Source organism: Leptodactylus fuscus, chromosome 2 (genome assembly GCF_031893055.1).
Source record: "Leptodactylus fuscus isolate aLepFus1 chromosome 2, aLepFus1.hap2, whole genome shotgun sequence".
NCBI classification, from domain to species: Eukaryota; Metazoa; Chordata; class Amphibia; order Anura; family Leptodactylidae; genus Leptodactylus; species Leptodactylus fuscus.
This window is the reverse complement of record NC_134266.1, coordinates 35,994,163-36,013,979: the sequence shown is the minus strand read 5'-3', so window position 1 is coordinate 36,013,979 and position 19,817 is coordinate 35,994,163. Positions and strand designations below refer to the sequence as shown.

At 43.3% G+C, this 19,817-nt stretch overlaps 1 protein-coding gene across 1 annotated transcript in view; it reads left to right on the top strand.

Moving 5' to 3' along the window:
- CMSS1 (cms1 ribosomal small subunit homolog) overlaps positions 1 to 5,270 on the top strand; it is a 208,488-nt gene extending 203,218 nt beyond the window's left edge. Inside the window, exons 5-10 of the mRNA XM_075263640.1 lie at positions 574 to 633; positions 1,356 to 1,458; positions 2,511 to 2,571; positions 3,038 to 3,125; positions 3,955 to 4,043; positions 5,071 to 5,270. Of these exons, the coding sequence (XP_075119741.1) occupies positions 574 to 633; positions 1,356 to 1,458; positions 2,511 to 2,571; positions 3,038 to 3,125; positions 3,955 to 4,043; positions 5,071 to 5,154 (485 nt within the window). The 3' untranslated portion in view covers positions 5,155 to 5,270. The remainder of the gene's footprint in view (positions 1 to 573; positions 634 to 1,355; positions 1,459 to 2,510; positions 2,572 to 3,037; positions 3,126 to 3,954; positions 4,044 to 5,070) is intronic.
- The last annotated feature ends 14,547 nt before the right edge of the window (positions 5,271 to 19,817 follow it).

The window sequence follows — 19,817 nt, the reverse complement described above, 5'->3', positions numbered from 1 at the left end:
AACCACCTGGATGCAGAAAGTGTAGAAAGACGCCCTGGAGACCCCCTTTACTGTCTATCTGGTCCCTCGCTGTGTATAAGTGATACAGTATCTCACAATTTGGTGCATATTAGACCATAAAATATCTATATTCAGATATCGTTTCTGCTGATATTTTAATGATGAAAACCTCTTCAAGCATAGAGATATGCAAAAAGTCTACTTTTTGCCCAACCATAAAGGGTGCGATACCTTACAGGTAGGCCATGCTGCTGTTGTGGGGGCCACAAATTTGTTTGTACTTGTTACCCATAGATGGTGAAAGCAGAAGGTTAACTGGCCATACTGTCCTATAGGCAATGGACATATAGAGTGAGGAGACAAGTGCATAGGTGCTTTATGCCTGCTGAGCCTTGGTGGTGTGAACTAGGGCAGAGCAGGGCACAATGTTCTTTTTTGCTATAAGGCCTCAATATTCTGTGTAAATGGGATCTTTTTTTATAAGACTGAGCAGAGGACATGAGGTCTAGACACATTTATGTTCCTAATATGTCCGTATTCACTTAAAATTAACGAAAATATTTTTCTTTATAGATAATTGTTTTACAATAGAAAATGACTTGAGCCATACCTTAACATCATACCTGAAGGAGAGTAAGTATGTGATGTTACTGGGGAGGGAACCACAGCCGCTATCTGGGGTGAACGCTGAATACAGATATCCTCCGTATTCTATATATAAATAGTACATAGTGTATATAATATAATGCTTTATATCCTTTGTCATTCCCTTCCCATGTGCTGTACAATGACCTCACACCAGGATACCAGTGGTGGTTTTAGTGAACTGCCACCATCTAGTGGTGATTAGTAGTATTGCAAGTACTCCTTTATTCTCTTCCGTTGTCTCCTGTGCAGTAGATTGGTGGCTAAACAACATACTGATGGGTTAGCAATATACTATATATATATATATATATATATATATATTTTTTTTTTTTTTTATTTTTTTTATTTATTTATTTATTTTTTAACACTGGGGGTGATCAGAAATGTTCCAGAGTTCTGACATAACCTGTCTGACATGCCTTATGCTGCATTTATCAAGTTTTAGACACTTTAGATTTTTATGACAAATTGTAGCAGCTTTATATAAGGTGGACATGACCTGAATTATACTAGACAGGTAAAGGTAGACTAGACAGTCTAATAATGCAATGTATTTTTCATCAAGCGTCAGACACTTTGATTAGTCTTGTACAGTTGCAAAAGTATATTTTGTTTGTGGCCGGCAAACTGACACTATACTGTCCTTGTTATCTGTATCTACTGTACAGCAAATACATAATATATAATATAATGGCTCTTTCTTTCAGTCTGCCCCAAATGGTCAAAACTGTCAAAAAATCACAAAGAAAAGCAATCTATCCTGTTGTTGGTTGTCTGCAGCTCTGCTCACCGCACCCTGGAGCTGATAAAGTAAGTGTCTGATAGAGCTCAGTGAGTGAGTCTTTATTTTTGTATCACCCACTTTTATGTCTAGGGTACAACATTAGTATTGTGATCTGATAAATGATGGAGGGGATTTATTATGTCTGGCGGTCACTATGCCAACTAGTAAACCTTAGTAAGGGTTGGTTCACATCTGCTTTCGTATTCCGTCCAGGGAGAGTCCACATGGAGACCCCCGAACGGAATACAAACGCAAGTGCAAATCGCTGTGCTGTAAAAGTGCATGGACCCTATAGACTATAATGGGGTCCGTGTGCTTGCCGCGCACTGCTCGCACAATCATGTGGACAGGAAAGTAGATTGGGAACTACTTTCCTGTCCGCACGATCCCTGAAGACATCTGGCGGTAAGCACACTGACCCCATTATAGTCTGAGGTCCGTGCACTTTTACAGCACAGCGCTTTGCATTTGTGTTTGGTATTCCGTTCGGGGGGGGGGGGGGAGGTTCCCGGACGAAATCCAAACGCTGATGTGAACAGGGCGTTAGTTGCAGAGCACTCATTGACTATATACTTCTAGGTGGTCCCCTCCTAACCTTGTAAGGACAGGGTTAGCAGTTTAATTAAACAGGTCCACTCCCTTGCACCAGAATTGAAATTACATCAGACAAGAACAGATGTAAATTTAAATTTCCTAAATAACTCAGTAAATTCATTAAACCAAGGAGTCCTCGAACCAGCCCACCTTGGTCTCTGCCCAGTTTCGTAAAAAGTGATGAACAGCGCACTGAAGGAACATCTTTATTGCAAGAAAGGTTCCATCTATGCCAGAAAACCGCTGTAGATGGGTTAGTATGCAGTACGTTACTGCGCCCTGTGGTGGCTGTAAGGGGGCAGGATGTTATTGGCAACATGTGCATGAATTGTGTATGTTCTCCCCAAGTCTACATGGGCTACACAGGATACCTGCCCTGTGATCTCTATCCCCTCCTTCCACCCAAGATGTATTGTACGGTCTCTTAGTAATATACTAATATATCATTCTAATAATCATTGTTTTATTCTTATCCCTATTCTAGACTGATAAATGCCTTCCGAGGGGACAACAAGATAATGAAATTATTTGCAAAGCATATTAAGGTATTTATATCCAATAATTTTTATTTCCATTGTATCATATCCAATATAATATGGAGTTGAGCAAGGTAGAGTTGCAATGCCAGGTACAGCCTGTGAACAGCAGTGGCGCTATTTCTGGAGGAAACATGCTTTTCTAATCTCATACGACCCCTTAAACAAGCCAGAAAGCCTCATATGCTCCTGAATATACACCAAAGAGCAAAAGGATAACAATGTTTTCTGCTTGTGACTTTCAGGCTCCATATCTCACCATACACTACAGCTTGGAACATGAGACTGCCATCATTTATAGACAATCATCTTGGCTATCTGATTCATGAATTTGACTTGCAACTATTTCAAATGTTCAAAATATTGTTACCCTTTTGCTCTGTAGTATCTGCTGTATATTAATGATGTAGGATATGGCCATTTACCAGGACCATAACTTGTAAAATAACCTCTGAACTCTCCTACTTTACTACAGATTAAAGATCAGATCAAGTGGCTGGAAAATAATATCGTTCATCTGGGAGTAGGAACACCAGGGAGGATAAAAGCTCTCATAGAACAAGGTAAGAGGAGACCTAAAAGATGGTGGAAACACTTATAGGGAACCTGTCAGGGGATGTCTGCCACATGATCTGAGAGCAAGATATGTAGGATTATATAATAGAGGAGAGAAGCTGAGCTATAGAAGCTGAGCTGTGTGATATATAGGGTTATATGATAGAGGAGAGAAGCTGAGCTCTGTGATATATAGGGTCTATATATCACAGGGCTCAGCTTCTCTCCTCTATCATATAACCTTATATATCACAGGGCTCAGCTTCTCTCCTCTATCATATAACCCTATATATCACAGAGCTCAGCTTCTCTCCCTGTATCATATAACCCTATATATCACAGAGCTCAGCTTCTCTCCCTGTATCATATAACCCTATATATCACAGAGCTCAGCTTCTCTCCTCTATTATATAACCCTATATATCACAGAGCTCAGCTTCTCTCCTCTATCATATAAACCTATATATCACAGAGCTCAGCTTCTCTCCCTCTATCATATAACCCTATATATCACAGAGCTCAGCTTCTCTCCCTCTATCATATAACCCTATATATCACAGAGCTCAGCCTCTCTCCTCTATCATATAACCCTATATATCACAGAGCTCAGCTTCTCTCCTCTATCATATAACCCTATATATCACAGAGCTCAGCTTCTTTCCTCTATCATATAACCCTATATATCACCGAGCTCAGCTTCTCTCCTGTATCATATAACCCTATATATCACAGAGCTCAGCTTCTCTCCATACAATTCTATGTGTCAGATATAGTGGTATATATCAATCATAGACTCATTATCCATGTAGTAACATTTGCCTGTCCTTCTGCTTATAGAGGGGCTCAGCTTGCAGTCCTTGAAATACCTTGTTTTGGATTGGAATTGGAGGGATCAGAAGCTGCGGAGGATGGCGGATATACCAGAGGTAAATACTACCGTAGTTTGATTTTTTTATACTTGTATAGCGCCACCTATAACATCTATTCGACACATTGCATTTGTTCCTGACTGCATGAGGCTCACACTTCTTTCAATATGTTTTTTAAAGTTTGGAAACAAACTGGAAGTTGGAGAGCTGGGCAAGCACAGGGTGTATAAAAACTACCATAGGATATAGCTTCTGTAGATTCCCATCACCGATTGCTGCAATGAAAGCTGCACAATTGTGATGGAATAGCAGAATTTAGAATGGATCTGCTGCAGATCTGATTGAGTGAGGAGAGACCCAGGCACAAACCGATGCTGAATAGAGATGCTGCAGCTACAGTGTGCTGTTATGGACACGTATACCTATCCACAGGACTAGGAGATAAGTGTCCGATTATTGGGGGCCCAAGTGGCGGGTTCCCCAGTGATCAGGAGGATGGGGGAATGAAAGTCTCCCCTAAAGCGTCCTTGTGAATGGCGCGTCAGTGGAGCTGCTGGGACTGTAATCATCGGCAGCTCTATAGCAGTAAATGGAGCAGTGCACTGGAGCTCTATTCACATGGAGGCTTTAGAAGAACTTTTGATCCCCCATCCTTCTGATCACTTAGGGACCTGACCTACGGCCCCTCAGCATTCGGGCACTTATCTTCTGTCCTGTGGATCGGAGATAAGTGTTCACAATGGTGCAGCCCCCTTTAAGTTTCTATCTCACTCCAAGTGCTTTATTTACATCATTACTGCTCATTACTTCTGTCTAATGTCCTATACAATCCCGCTGGTTCTTCTACGTAAGAGAGACTTCTATATTGGATACATCATAATCGCTCATCTCCACCACCAGCTCAAGAGGGACTGCAAATTATTAGGGATGGAGGCTGCAGAGGGAAAACTGCTAAATAAATATGTAATAAAAGTCAGAAATGTTTCTTGAAAGGTTTGGCGTGCTTCAAGCATTTCTGTTCGTTTTATAATATGTGATATTGAGATGTCCAGGGACACCTATAACTTGTGCTATACTTTTACAGGTGAAGAAGGAGATGGTTGAACTCCTAGATTCGGGTGTCATCGCTGCATGCAAGGAGGGATCTTTGAAGATTGGTTTATTTTAATGCCCGTGTTGTATCCAATTCCGAAGCCTTTTATCTGCACAGTTCTGTGTTTATGAGTGATGTTTGTATACTCTTTATTCCTGTATGCATGAATGATAAAACCTGGTCATTTTTCAGTATGTCTATGGCTTTGTACAGATAGGGGGCGCTGAGTCTTATACACATTGAACTCAATGGGAGTCTTTTTATCAGCGCTGATTCTGCCGCAAGTTATCGTAGCAGGAGCAGCGCCATTTTTCTCCATGTTGAATAGACCCTAACCCCAGAACACCACGAATGTTGACATTAACCCTTGCATTTGCATATTCTTCCCATGTTCCCTTGCAGTGGAGCAACTATGGCTGTATAAGTCTCCACACACCTGAAAAGATGGTCTCTCCCTAAGGATGGACATTATCCCCATAATCTGGTCTCTCAGCCTTTCACTTCTACCAAATCAATTCTCTCTAGGCTGCGCTGATGAAGTTCAACCAGACAGAAATGGTGCCGTCCATAGCTGAGAAATTGATTTGGTTATAACCCCACATTGTGCAGTAAAGACTTCTGGGAAAGTCGGGCATGATGTTCAGGGTACTTCCCATAGAGGGCAGTATAACAGAGGCACTGTCTCCCTATTTACATCTTGGGAGACAGATTTGCATATTCTTCCCATGTTCCCTTGCAGTGGAGCAACTATGGCTGTATAAGTCTCCACACACCTGAAAAGATGGTCTCTCCCTAAGGATGGACGTTATCCCCATAATCTGGGCATTAACCCTGTCACTTCTGTAAGCCATGCAGATTTGAGTTTTGTTTGCCAACAGATGGAGAGAAATCTCATATGTGGATGCCACACATGGACATTTTCAGCTGGTTGACCACAGACTTTCATCTGCCAAAAACAGATCATTCGTGCTGGAACTTTTCAGCTGACTGTCCGACTAAAATACTAGCACAGACTCACCGCACCCCCCGTTGTTAAAGTTGATATCGTTCTTACAAATGATCCCATCGTCCATCAGATGACCATCCAAAATCTAATGTGTTTGGCTAATTTAACCCCTTCACTGCCACAGTCCACCAGTCTCACCGACATTAACCCCTTCACAACCATGGACCACCAGGGATACAAAGGCCTAGAGGGAACGTTGCCGACGATGCAGATCCTGACAGATGACTGGAATTTGACTGTATAGTTATTTAGGACTCCAGTTTGTTTTTAGTGTTGAGATTTTGGTGGTTTGCTCTGAAACCAGCAGAATTCCCAGATCTTCACTTGTGGAATATCGCAGATCTATAAAAATAAAGCAAGGTTTGGTCCACTTCTGAATTAACCGCCACGAGAGAGAGAGAGTGATGGCAGAAAAGCCGAGTAACCACAGATATAAACTTAATGATTTGGTAAAGAAGTTGTCAGAAAAGAATGTCTTTCCTCTGCAGCGGTGCCCAGCTATGACCGGCATCTGCAGCAAAACCCTAAAGAATTTCCCTTCATCACCACATGACTAGTAAAAATGAAGGGAAGGAGATCTGATCTGCAGTGAATGAAAGGTAGTAAAACATGACTGAGTGTGCCCAGGGTCACATACTGCACTTCTCTGTATGTTTAATCTAGGGGAGGTTTATTGAGACAGGGGAGAAGACCACCCAGGGATTGCGGAGCGGTGATGGATCATACATCTGCAGATGAATTTACTACTCAATATATCCTTATTGTTTCAGTATACATTACTGCCCTAATGCTACAGATACCTGCCCATTGTCACAATACATTGATTGGTATTAAATGGATTGTCCAAGTCTATCTTTAAGATAGAACAGACAAAAGACCCAGACTAAGACCTCTGTGTGCACAGTCGTTTTTTGTTTTTTTTCATGTCCTTCACACTGACACATTCATTTCTATGGCCCCATACACATGAACATGTACTTTCACGGTCCGTAGCTGTGAGCAAAACTCAGGACAGGTCCTATTCCTATCTGTTTTGCAGTCTATGCTCATTGGGGTCCGAGAAGCACGGATAGTTAAATCGTGGCATGCAATACAGTGATAAGGTGAAAGAATACAAAACAGGCACTCTCTAGGTGAAGGATTTCCAGACAAAAAGAGGCTGACAACTATAAGAAATAGCCCAAAGGCAGATACACAGTCTACCAATAAGTATATGGACACGTGTGGTCCGAGCGGCAATTACAGCCTCACCCATTCCGGGCTTTCCACAAGTCCTTGTATGACGTCTAGTGGTGTTTTATTCCATTCGGCTTGGAGAAGACAGGTAAGTTCTTTCACCGATTTTAGTCAGCTGCTGCACCCCTTAGTTCATCGATCCAACTCGTCCCAGAGGTGCTCGATAGGGTTCGAGTCTGGGCTCTGGCCAGGCCAGTCCAGTTAGTTAACCTGATTGTCACTGTACCAAGCCATGGCAGACCTCGCTACATGACACACAAAGAAAGGGTTCAAGACCCAAAAAGGTTGAAATATTCAACATACATGAAAAATGTAAAATACCATTCTTTATTCATGAAAAATTATTTCATATCAGTTAAAATTAGTAAATAGAGTATGAAATATTGACACATAGAACACTACAATTCAAACAAAAAGACAACCCACAGAAGCAAACACTGTCAAATTCTTATAGCACAGCTGATATAAATAAAAAGCACTTCAAAGTTGCTAGTTGCTCAAAGGGAATGCAAATACATGCATATGTACAGCCCAGGTCTGGCCATACATTATATTTCAGCCTACAATATGTAAACTTTATTCAAGAGCAAAAACAAGCATCTCAGCACACAAAGCATGTGTCAACATATAGAAGAAATGTACCAAGATATACTAGAGCTGTGCTTATTTATGTGAAAAAAAAACATAAAATGTAAACCATCCATGGACCAATGACTGATGTCTAATAATATGTCTATAAAGGAGGGGAATACATCTTACCCATCTCCAAGGTGGTCTACTAAGGTCCGTGACTGTGGGAGTCCCAACCCGACGCGCGTTTCGGCATGTGTAGAACGGCCTTCTTCCGGGGGTCACTACATGACAGCTGGCGTTGTCATCCTGGAAGTAACATTGGTCTGACCCATAGAACCGCCCAGGGCCGGCTCCAGGTTTGTATGGGCCCTTGGGCGACAGAGCCTCAGTGGGCCCCCTTGTAAAGGAGGCGGGGGAGTCGAGACACTGTGCGTCGCAGATGAAGCGAGTGACATCACACAGGAGTGTGGTGTCACCAACGCCATACCTCTCAACTTTTAAAGAGTAGAAAGAGGGGAAAAATGTGCGGCGCGCTCTGCGCGCTGTGGCAAATTTAGCCCCACCCACTTTTATGTTGACTCCGTCCATTCTCATTCATTTATCATGTGCTCCCACACAGTTCCTGCTCCTACAGCTCCTCCTACAGTCACCCATAAATGATATGCCCCCCCTCCATCTCTCCCCCAGTTTCATGTCCCCCCCCCCTCCATCTCTGTCCCCAGTTTCATGCCGTTCTCCCCACCCCTTCATCTGCCCAGTTTCATGTCCCCCCGTCTCTGCCCCAGTGTCATGCCGTTCTCTCCCCACCCCATTCATCTTCCCCAGTGTCATGCCATTACCGCCCTCCCCTTCATTTGCCCCCCAATTTTATGGGCCCCCTTCATTATGTTCCACCTTAATATTTAATACAAAACAAACACACTCGCCTTCCATCACTCCCCCACCGCTCCTCTCTCTCACTCCATTCACATAGTTGTAGGCGCGATGACGTCATCACATCGCGCCTACACACGCAAGCCGGGCCGCAGCGTTAAAGCAGGAGCTGAGCTCACAGATCCTGATTTAATCGCCTATGTATTCAGCTCATCGGCGTCCGTCTGTGAGCTCAGCTCCTGCTTTAACGCTGCGGGACGGCTTCGGCGTGTGTAGGCGTATGTGTAGGTGTATGTGATGACGTCATCGCGCCTATAACTATGTGAATGGAGTGAGAGAGTGGAGAGAGGAGCGATGGAAGGTGAGTGTAAGTGTTTGTTTTGTATTAAACATTAAGGTGGAACATAATGAAGGGGCGCAAATGAAGGGGAAGGGGGAACGGCATGACACTGGGGCAAAGACAGGGGGACATGAAACTGTGGGCAGATAAAGGGGGGGGGGGGGAGAACGGCATGAAACTGGGGACAGAGATGGAGGGGGCCCAATGAAACTGGAGGACAAATGAAGGGGGGGGGAAACGGCATGACACTGGGGCAGATGAAGGGGGGAACAGCATGACACTGGGGCAGATGGGGTGGAACAGCATGACACTGGGGCAGAGACGGGGACATGAAACTGTACAGATGAAGGGGGAGAACGGCATGAAACTGGGGACAGAGATGGAGGGGGGGACATGAAACTGGGGGCAGAGGAAGTGTGTATATGAAACTGGGGGAGAGATGGAGGGGGGGCATATAATTTACGGGTGACTCTAGGAGGATTATACTGTGGGGGAGCACATGAAAAATGAATGAGAATGGGCGGAGTCAACATAAAAGTGGGTGGAGCTAAATTTGCCGCACATTTTGCCCCTCTTTCTACTCTTCAGAAGTTGGGAGGTATGGCGTTGGTGACGTCACACTCCTGCGTGACATCTCTCGCTTCATCTGCGACGCACAGTGTCTCGACTCCCCCGCCTCCTTTACAAGGGAGATAAAAACCTGGAGCCGGCCCTGCCAGGGGACATCACTTATATGTACAGGGGGCAATGGAAAGATGTTAGAAGGTGGACGGGGGGGGGGGAGATTGTTAGGACATCGGGTGTGCGGCACTGCGGAGAGGGAACTGGGGCAATAATATATACGTTTTTAGCTGGAGAACTACAAAGCACACAATACCTCCAAAGCTATGTGTGCTTTGTATTAATAATGAGCTCCCCACTTATCCCTGCACGGAGAACTGCAGGCCCCCCTTTTTTTTTTATTGGCCAGTTCTTTGTGCAGGGATAAGTTGACAGCTGATTTTGACTGGTTACCAACGTATCCCGGCAAGGGAGGCCAAAAACGCAATGTGAATAAGCCCTGAGGATTTATTAGGAGGGCTCTTATAGATGGTGTTGGCTCTCTATAGGCGCTTTCACACGTAGCAGATTTTACCTGCAAATAGAATCTGATTAAGCCTTGTAATGCTGCTAAATAAAGGGAAATGTAATACATAATTGGTATGTCGCAAAATAAAGTAGTTTTAAAATGGCGGGGGGGGGGGGGGGTAGACACTTAGGCTGTATGGGGCCCCAAAATTCCTGATGGCGGCCATGCTTCCAGATACCAATCCACCTATCATCCGTGCCATTTTCACTGACCCGCAGACTGTATTGCAAAGGTCCCTCTGACAGATAAAATATACCATTATTCTGAATGACACAACACAGAAAGGCCACGAATTTTGCATTGGAGCTTCAATTGACATCTCTGATCTGATTTTTTGTTTATCTAAATTGATACTAAAGCTATAAACCTTTATAATGGTGTTACAAATCAGCCAAGTGGGTGGTAACCCTGCATGATCTACAGCACACAGAGATCCCTGCCCTAAAGAAACCACTTGCTCTCTGCATGTGTAATTTCCCAATTTTCAATCACTACCACCTGGCTGACGGCTCTTATATGTTCTCTGCGACTTAAGGCTTACTTGTCAGGGACTGAACTCACAACAAGGTGCATGCTGACATACAAATTCATCACCTTACTGACTGAGCCACAAGTACTACTAGGATAGTGTAATCTAATTTTTGTCTGAAGATCTGAAGACACTTGTTACTTTTTCTCTTATTCTCCTTGACTCTTGGTAAAATTGTAATAATCTTTCTGACCACTAGATGGCATTGGCTTTCTTACTCATTTCTTATTCTGAGGGATTCCCAGTACACACACTCAGTTGTAGTAGTAAGGCTCCATGCACATGACTCGACTTTTGATCCAAAATCAAAGTATATAAGTATGGGCATACATATACATTTCTATGGGTCCATACAAGCAGCCGTAGTTTATGGATGTGTATACAGACCGTAGTGAAGAGTTGCAAACTACAGAGCATTTCCTATCCTTGTCCGTATTTGTTTCTTGGTGCATTCAATTCTATGTATGGGTCAATGAAAACCATGGAGAAAAAACACAGCTACCAATCCGTGTGTCATCTGCACCATTTTTAGTGACCTGTACACTGCACACGGTCATGCACATGTAGCAAGGATGCAACTCCAAACCTCTGGAGGTATTTTCTCCTTCTAGATGGAGACAGATCGCCCCTCATCAGTGGTGTCACTACAGTCTTGTAGGCCATGGTGCCCCCTACCCCTATTCCTCTGGCTGCTGCTATCATCTCATAGACTTGAAAGGGATAGAGCGATAGTACCCTCAACCATTTTTATTAACAGTCGATAGAATTTCATCATTGGTTGGGCTGGAAGAATAGATAGTACCCACAATAAGGATGAGATCTTTTTTAAGAATACACCAGTATTTCTGCAAACTACTATATCAAAATTGAATTAAAAAATGATCTTTTCAAATGGGATAAAAAAAAAAAACAACCAATATTAACCAAAGTAGAATGCTAATTTTTTTTGACAGACCATGCAGCTGTCCCATATTACTACCAACTTCCAAAAATTCACAATAATCCTATCTCCAATATCTCCTATATCCAATATCCCCACCAAATTGTCAGGGATACCTAGCTGTCCCAGGCTCTTCTTCCACTATTCAATTTTTTTTCTGTATAGGTATTTGTTTTAATACAGACATTACATGCTGTAAAAACACTTACACTTACCGTATATATTCGAGTATAAGCCGAATTTTTCAGCCCAGTTTTTGTGCTGAAAAAGCCCCCCTCGGCTTATACTCGAGTCAGCAAAAAAAATGTTTTATTTATTTATTTTATGAAAGGGGAGGGGGGTCTATGAGCAGCCGCAATATCAATGTATAGAATCTCCCATAAAATAGTGGGGAAAAAAAGAAGCTTTAAAAAAAATAAAAAAAATAAAAGTTCTAAATCCCTCCTTTCCCCAGAATACATATAAAAGTAGAAAATTACTGTATCCCTGTGTCTGAAAGTGCCCGGTCTACTGAATATAGGGGATCTGCAGTGCTCCTGTTCCATCGGGAAGGGGTTAATAGAAGCACTTCAGAAAAAAAAAAAAAAACAGTCCTCAAGCTCAGGGAAGGGGCAGACAGACAACCAAGACACCCTTTTCCCTTCCCCAGCACCCAGCACCTACTGCACCCAAAAATTCCGACCATTTTAATTTTTGAAATTTTCCAGTAGCTGCTTCATTTCCCCCCTCGGCTTATACTCGAGTCAATAAGTTTTCCCAGTTTTTTTAGGTAAAATTAGGGGCCTCGGCTTATATTCGGGTTGGCTTATACTCGAGTATATGTTACTTCAAGTCATGGCCGCTCTCTCTCCACTTAGGAGAAAATACTTACCTTGAGAAGTTTGGGGTTACATAGCATTACAATGGAGAGTGTGTACTGGGAATTCCCTCTCAGTTAATGGAATAAGTAGGAAAGACGATGCCATCTAGTGGTCAGAGAGTTTATTATGCCAAGATTGTTTCATCAATGGAGGAGTATATAGAAAATGTGACAATTTCCTCCTGTATAGATACTAAGTCGGACCCGATCTTTCTTCAACTTCTATTCCTTGTGGATTTATAATGTTTGTATAAATATAGTAACTTTTACACTGCTTATATTTTATGGCACATATGGTTCTATTAAAGGGGTATTCCCATGTCGCATACTCACCAGTCTTTACTGCTGTAAAATCTTCTTTCTTCCTGGTTTCTTGCGTCATTTTTTGGGCAGGGTTTCACATGAAAGCTGCTGTTTAGCTCCGCCCCAAATTAGCGTGTAGCTCCGCCCGCCGCATAGAGTGATCCTATGGGGCGGTTGAAGGGCCTGTGATGTCATTAAAGGTCCTCAAACAACACTATATGCACAATATTGGACTATGAAGTATAGGCAGGAGCAACTCCATTCTGTGTTAAATACAGAGACTGCCTGTCTCTGCTATAATGAACACAATTGAATTAGCTAACCTGATAACTGGGAGAACAGAAGACGTTCAGAAATGAAAGCAGCTTCTCTCCTCTATCTGAGAGCAGGAAGGTCACGTGGTGCAGACACAGGAATAGCTAGATACACAGGCTCGCTCCCTGCACTTAGCCCCTCCCCCCTGAGAGCAGCAGATACATCACTTGACTTTTGAGCAGATAAGTCAGGGCTGTGTCAACAATGAATTGAATAAAGTAAGATAGTGGACAAACAAAGCAGTTTTGCTGAAGCAATGTATTTCGGAAAAGTCTTACATCCACATTAACAAGCAGTATAGATAGGATCCTTGTGATGGGACAACCCCTTTTATTTTTATTTATTATTTAATTTAATATATCTTCTATTTATATATAACCTGTATCTGTTATTTTACCAATTCATTTCATTCATTGTGTGTGTGTGTATATATATGTATATATATATATATATATATATATATATATATATATATATATATATACACACACATTAGTCTGCTTACAATATACTTAGAAGGACCAAAGTTAACTTTTGAGGGAAATAAGTTGTGTACCGCCTACTGAACTTTGACCCGGCACTCTCTATGTTTCCAAACGAACAACATCATCCAGTCTGTCTGGGATTATATGGAGAGACAGAAGGATTGGAACAAGCCTACATCCACAGAAGATCTGTGCTTAGTTCTCCATGATGGCGGGAACAACCTCTACAACAGTCTGCAAGTGTGCTAAGAAGAACTGATGGAAGGGAAAGGGCAAAGGTTACACCAAATATTGATGGGATTTAGATTTCTCTTTTCTTAATTACCATATATACTTGAGTATAAACTGAGTGTTTCAGCAGTTTTTGTGCTGAAAAAGTCCTCCTCTTATACTTGAGTCATTACGGTAATTCAGCAATATTATAGTTACAGACCCAGCATCCGGACTCGGCATACATACACCGGGGCAGGTGCCGGGCCCACAGCATCGCCACGCTCCTGCCCCATCTTTAAAACTGTTAAGTAAGAATTCAGCTCTCATCCTGTTTGGGTAACGTTCTAACCATGGCAACATTTTTTTGCCAATTCACCGGCGTCAATGCTCTTTGAAATTTGCTCTTTAAGTCCAGGCTGCTGCTGAGTGGTTTGAGCGTTCTTGAAACATCTGGACATTGGATGTGCTCCTCCACAAAACAGACACTCATGCCTATATCGGCAACTTTGAAACCACATGGAACTATTTTCCTTATAGGCGAAACAAACCCCTTTTCTCATGTTAGATTGATTGGGATTTGCTGACCTACTGAAATAAAAAATAAGAGGAAGATGAGACTCCACGGACTATTATATTTATCCCAATACATCCGCCCCACCCCACCTCCCCATATAGCAGTCACCAACGAAGAGGAAGATGAGACTCCACGGACTGTTATACCCCAAACCACCCACCCCACCCCCACCATACCCACCACTCACCCAGTCCAACTCCCCCCCCCCCCCATTTTACTAGTTTTGGCAATGCCAAATATCTATTCGGACGTGCCAATAAAGCTTTTTTGATTTGATTTGACCTCTGAGGCAACATTAAGTCAAGCCAGAGGCCAACATCTTTAACTCCCTATTTCAAAGATGGGTATACTGCCAATTTGTGGTGGAATAGCTCATCATAATTGGTCCAAGCTAACCCATCGAAATTATGGTAAGCTTCTAAAATGATGTCAATATGTTGAAACAAACCAGAACAAAGGTTAGGATATTTCTCACCCAATTCTGAGGCAGATATACAAAAAGCCTGCAGCCAGTTGTTGAAGGATTTCGGCATACTACGCCTCCTCCTCTTTATCGTTTTTTTTTCTCAGCCTTTACTAAATGATCTTTAGCAGATGGTAACAGAGACAACAATTCTAAAAATTCCAATTTCCAAATCGTTCCTTGGTAGCTAAAGATAAATGGATTCCCAGCGGGGACAATTCACATGAAATGGCTTCTTTAGCGCATATTTCAGAAACGCCCATACCCTTATCCACCAAAGGAACCGGATTAAGAGAAATGATATCAACATTAGAACAAGTACTAAGCATGGAACTGTTAACATTTAAGCTGGGTGGTTTAACCCACGCTCCAGCCACAGAATGGTCAGTAGATGGTTTAACAAATTCACTTAAACAACGTATTAAATTAATTACATTTTCATTTACAGACTGAACATATAGGTTCTCAGCACTAGGTGACACTCTTTCTTGAGATGAACCAGCAGGTGTATGATGAACCGCAGCAGCAGCTCCCAGCACAGCTCCAGGATGCATCAGGCCAGAAGGCAGTGGATTCACAGCAGGAACAGAGGAAGAGGGGTCCAGAGAACCAGCTTCTCCACAGGGTAGCAAATGAAAGAAATTTTTTGAGAGAAGTCCTCAGTAGTTGATACCTTTTTTAATGGCTATCTTAAAAAAAAATTTTGATGACATATCGAGCTTTCGGGACTCTATAGAGGTCCCATCATCAGGATGATATAACACAATTTCTGAAGGTAGGCATATATATACACAGAGGAGTGGGGTGTTAGATGCAAAATAGATGGAGAACAGAACATGTAAATAAACAGTTTAAAAACATATATATCAGTTCACAGGAAAGCTTTCTGGGTTTATGACTTCTTTTGATCAGTGACTTGGTGTCTAGTGATTGTAAAACGTCATAAAACCCTGGGCCTGATTTAACCCCTTTTGGAGAGTGTTGAAGGTCGTCATGAGTTTAATCTCCCATATGCGGCGATCCTTTCTGTTTCTGAAAGAAGCTATAAACCCAGAGCTTCTTGGACTGATATATATGTATTAAATTAAAAACTGTTAAATTAAAAACTATTAAATTAAATTAAACTGTTTATTTACATGTTCTGTTTTCCATCTATTTTGCATCTAACACTCCATTCCTCTGTGTGTATATATATATATATATATATATATATATATATATATGCCTACCTTCAGAAATTGTGTTATAGTATCCTGATGAAGGGACCTCTATAGAGTCCCGAAAGCTCGATATCTCATCAAAAAAAATTTTTTAAGTTAGCCATTAAAAAGGTATCAACTACTGAGGACATCTCTCAAAAAATTTCTTTCATTTCATATCCACTGGCTAACACGGTACACGGTACATCTTCAACCCATCCTGTATGGCCCCACCACCTGACCCATCTATCAAAGTTAATGGAACCACAATTACCCCTGTCCCACAGGCCCAATGCCTTGGGGTAACCCTGGATTCTGACCTATCTTTCAAGCCACATATTCAAGCCCTCAACACCTCCTGCCGCCTCCAGCTCAAGAACATCCACCGAATTCGCCCCTTCCTCACCCAGGAAACTACCAAGATGGTCGTCCAGGCCCTCATAATCTCCCGCCTAGACTACTGCAACACCCTTCTCCATGGACTCCCAGCAAACACCCTCGCCCCCCTCCAGTCCACCTTAAACTGCGCTGCTCGCTTAATCCACCTCACCCCCCGATCTTCATCGGCTGCTCCCCTCCCCTATAGTCTGTGTATTGTATGTAACCCCCAAATGTAAAGCACTATGGAATTAATGGTGCTATATAAATAAATAATAATAATAATAAAAAGAAATTTTTTCTTATACACAGGGCAGCAGTAATTTTGGGCCACACACCGCTGGTGCCCAGGTGTCACAGCTCCGCTCTGGCTCCAAACTGAAAGCGCTCTGATAAGAGCGCTCAGCTGGGGCAGGGCTCCGATGCCACCGCTGCAGATCTGCCCGGCTCCCCTCGCCCCTCCCCTGACCACTTCTTCTCACCGCTCCCCTTGGTCTTCACTGCCTCAGCAGCCAGTCCCGGCTCCACTCTGCGCAGACCTGGCAGTACAGCCTTTTCATCCAGCGTCACCACTCTGGCATCCGAAAGGCTCCGCCTCCTAGGTGTTTCCGGAGTGTAGGCACGCCGGAAGATCGTCACAGGCCGCCGGTATTGCTGTGTCTCTGTTTTCCGCTGCATCAGCTTCAGCGCCGCTCTCTTCAGGCTGGGACAGGCAGCTCCGCAGCCACTCTTCGCCACCGGCGTTTTCTGCCCGCTGGATAAGCTGCTTCAGCAGGTCTTCCATTCTTCTTTGCTTCTTCCTCTTCGTCCAGCTGATCATGATGACTGACAGCGGTCAGTCCATCAGTCCAACAGTCAGGGGTGAACCATGGCGCCTGAAGCAGACGTCAGAAAGCCGCCCCCCCCCCCCCCCGAGGAGGGGCGGGGCCGAGGGGAGGGGGCGGGCCAAGGGGGCGGGGCCGAACGGAGCAATCGTCTTTAGCAGGCAGGGAGAGGACCTGCTCTCTGCCTGAGCGTGAGGGGCGGCCGCTGGAGCAGCGCTGCTCCAGCGGCCTCCCCAATCCACCGCTCAGTGACGGTGACCCTGAGCCAGGACAGCTTGTCAGCAAATATGCCGCCCTCCCTGGGGCCCAGGCATAGCGCCGCCTGAAGCGGTCGCTTCAGGTCACCTCATGGGAGGTGTGACACTGCCAACAGTCCATCAGCGGCCCCAGTCACCTAAGGAAAGGAATGGTGTCAGTGGTCAGGGGCAGCAGGGACTTTTTCTGGAGAAAAAGAATGGAGTTTTTAAAAATTTTGGATTTTTGTTAAAGTATAAAGAAATTACAAAGGCCGTATACATTGGGTATGCCTATATGGTGCTTATACAGCATTACATGGGGTGCCTCGAGAGCCACGTTTGTCTTTGCATTTGTATACAGGGAGTTCTTGAGCAGAGCACTCGGCCTTCATTTCTGTTAATGTTACAAAGGTTGTACTTTATATTTCTGAGTATGCGTTATATTCAGGTTATTTATTTATGTTACTGACATATAGCGCCATTATATTCCACTTTACAGACATTGTCACTCACTGTCCGTATAGGGCTCACAATCTGCATTCCCTATCAGTATGTTTTTGGAGCGTGGGAGGAAACGCACGCAAACACAGGGAGAATATACAAACCCCTTGCATATGATTTTGTATATAGGTGATTCACTATTTAATTGCACATTTTACATATACGCACCTTCCCTGTATACTGTATAAGCTGTTTCCTGTCACAGACCTTGTCTTCTTGGTTACTGAACTTGAGCCTACACGGCCGAGCCTCTTTCTTGTATTACAGACTCATATCTTGATATCTCATCATAAAACACTGGTAACATTTACTTCCAAGCTTTGTCTTGTTGCTTTCATCTATTTGCTTGCTTAGTGATGTCGTATTATCGGCTCATATATATCACCATATGTCACAGGTGTCACCAGAACATTAATGTGGGGTAAAGGTGCAGCTATATAGCGATTTATCAGTGTTACCTAACAACCATCACACACAATGTCCGGCTATACTGCATATTATCTGCAATGTGATTCCAGCTCTTCTAGTGGCCAATGAAATGGATTATCAGATTATTCAACCAATAGTAAAAAAATCAATTCTTTGATGTTATACAGATCCAGTCAATTAAGGCTAGACTTACACGACCGTATTGAATGTACGGTCCGCAAGTTGCTGATCAGCAACATAGGCTCCGCATATGTCCATGTCCTGCCGCACTCACCCATAGAACTCTAGTCCGTGCAGTGCCGCAATTCAAGGCCATTACAGACATGTCCTATAAATTGCGGACCACGGTTGCGGCCTGGCCACACCACGGATAAAATATCCGGTGGTGTAAGAGGGCATATTGAATATAATGTGTCCGCAAATGGTCCGCAATTGAAAACCCTCAAGCCTAAAACTGAGGTCACACAGGACATACTGGCAGCAGGTCACTTGCAGTGGACTCGCCAGAAACTAACTGCTGTAGTGTTCCTGGGCATAACTACCAGAGTAAGAGACATAGCCGCTGCTACAGGGCCCAATATCTAAGAGGTCCTCTATCCAGTAAGACCTAGGGTACAATTAGTGTTCACTATAGATGATGGAACTGACTGCACCTCCATTACTTTACTGAGACATCATCATAATGACTATCTTCATATAGTGTGATTTCAGAGTGATCTTTTTTTGTATATGTTACCCCTCTACTGTACCATTACTGAGTATATTGTCCCTATACTGTGACATCACTGTGTACATTATCCCTGTACTGTGACATCACTGTGTACATTATCCCTGTACTGTGACATCACTGTGTGTATTAGCCCTATACCGTATTGTGACATCACTGTGTATATTATCCCTGTACAGTGTGACATCACTGTGTACATTATCCCTGTACTGTGACATCACTGTGTGTATTAGCCCTATACCGTATTGTGACATCACTGTGTATATTATCCCTGTACAGTGTGACATCACTGTGTACATTATCCCTGTACTGTGACATCACTGTGTGTATTATCCCTGTACTGTGACATCACTGTGTACATTATCCCTGTACTGTGACATCACTGTGTGTATTATCTGTACTGTGACATCACTATGTTCGTTACTCCTGTGTGTGAAAGAGATGACAATAATCAGCTGGCCTGTTGCTGAACGCGTTCCTCATGCTGTGCCCAGGATTGTTCCAGCACCTCAGCAGCTCGCTGGAACGCCATATAATGAGCATGTTGTTGGCGTTGATGATCGGCATGCTCCAGCATTTCGGCAACTCTCAAGCTGGCCTGGCATT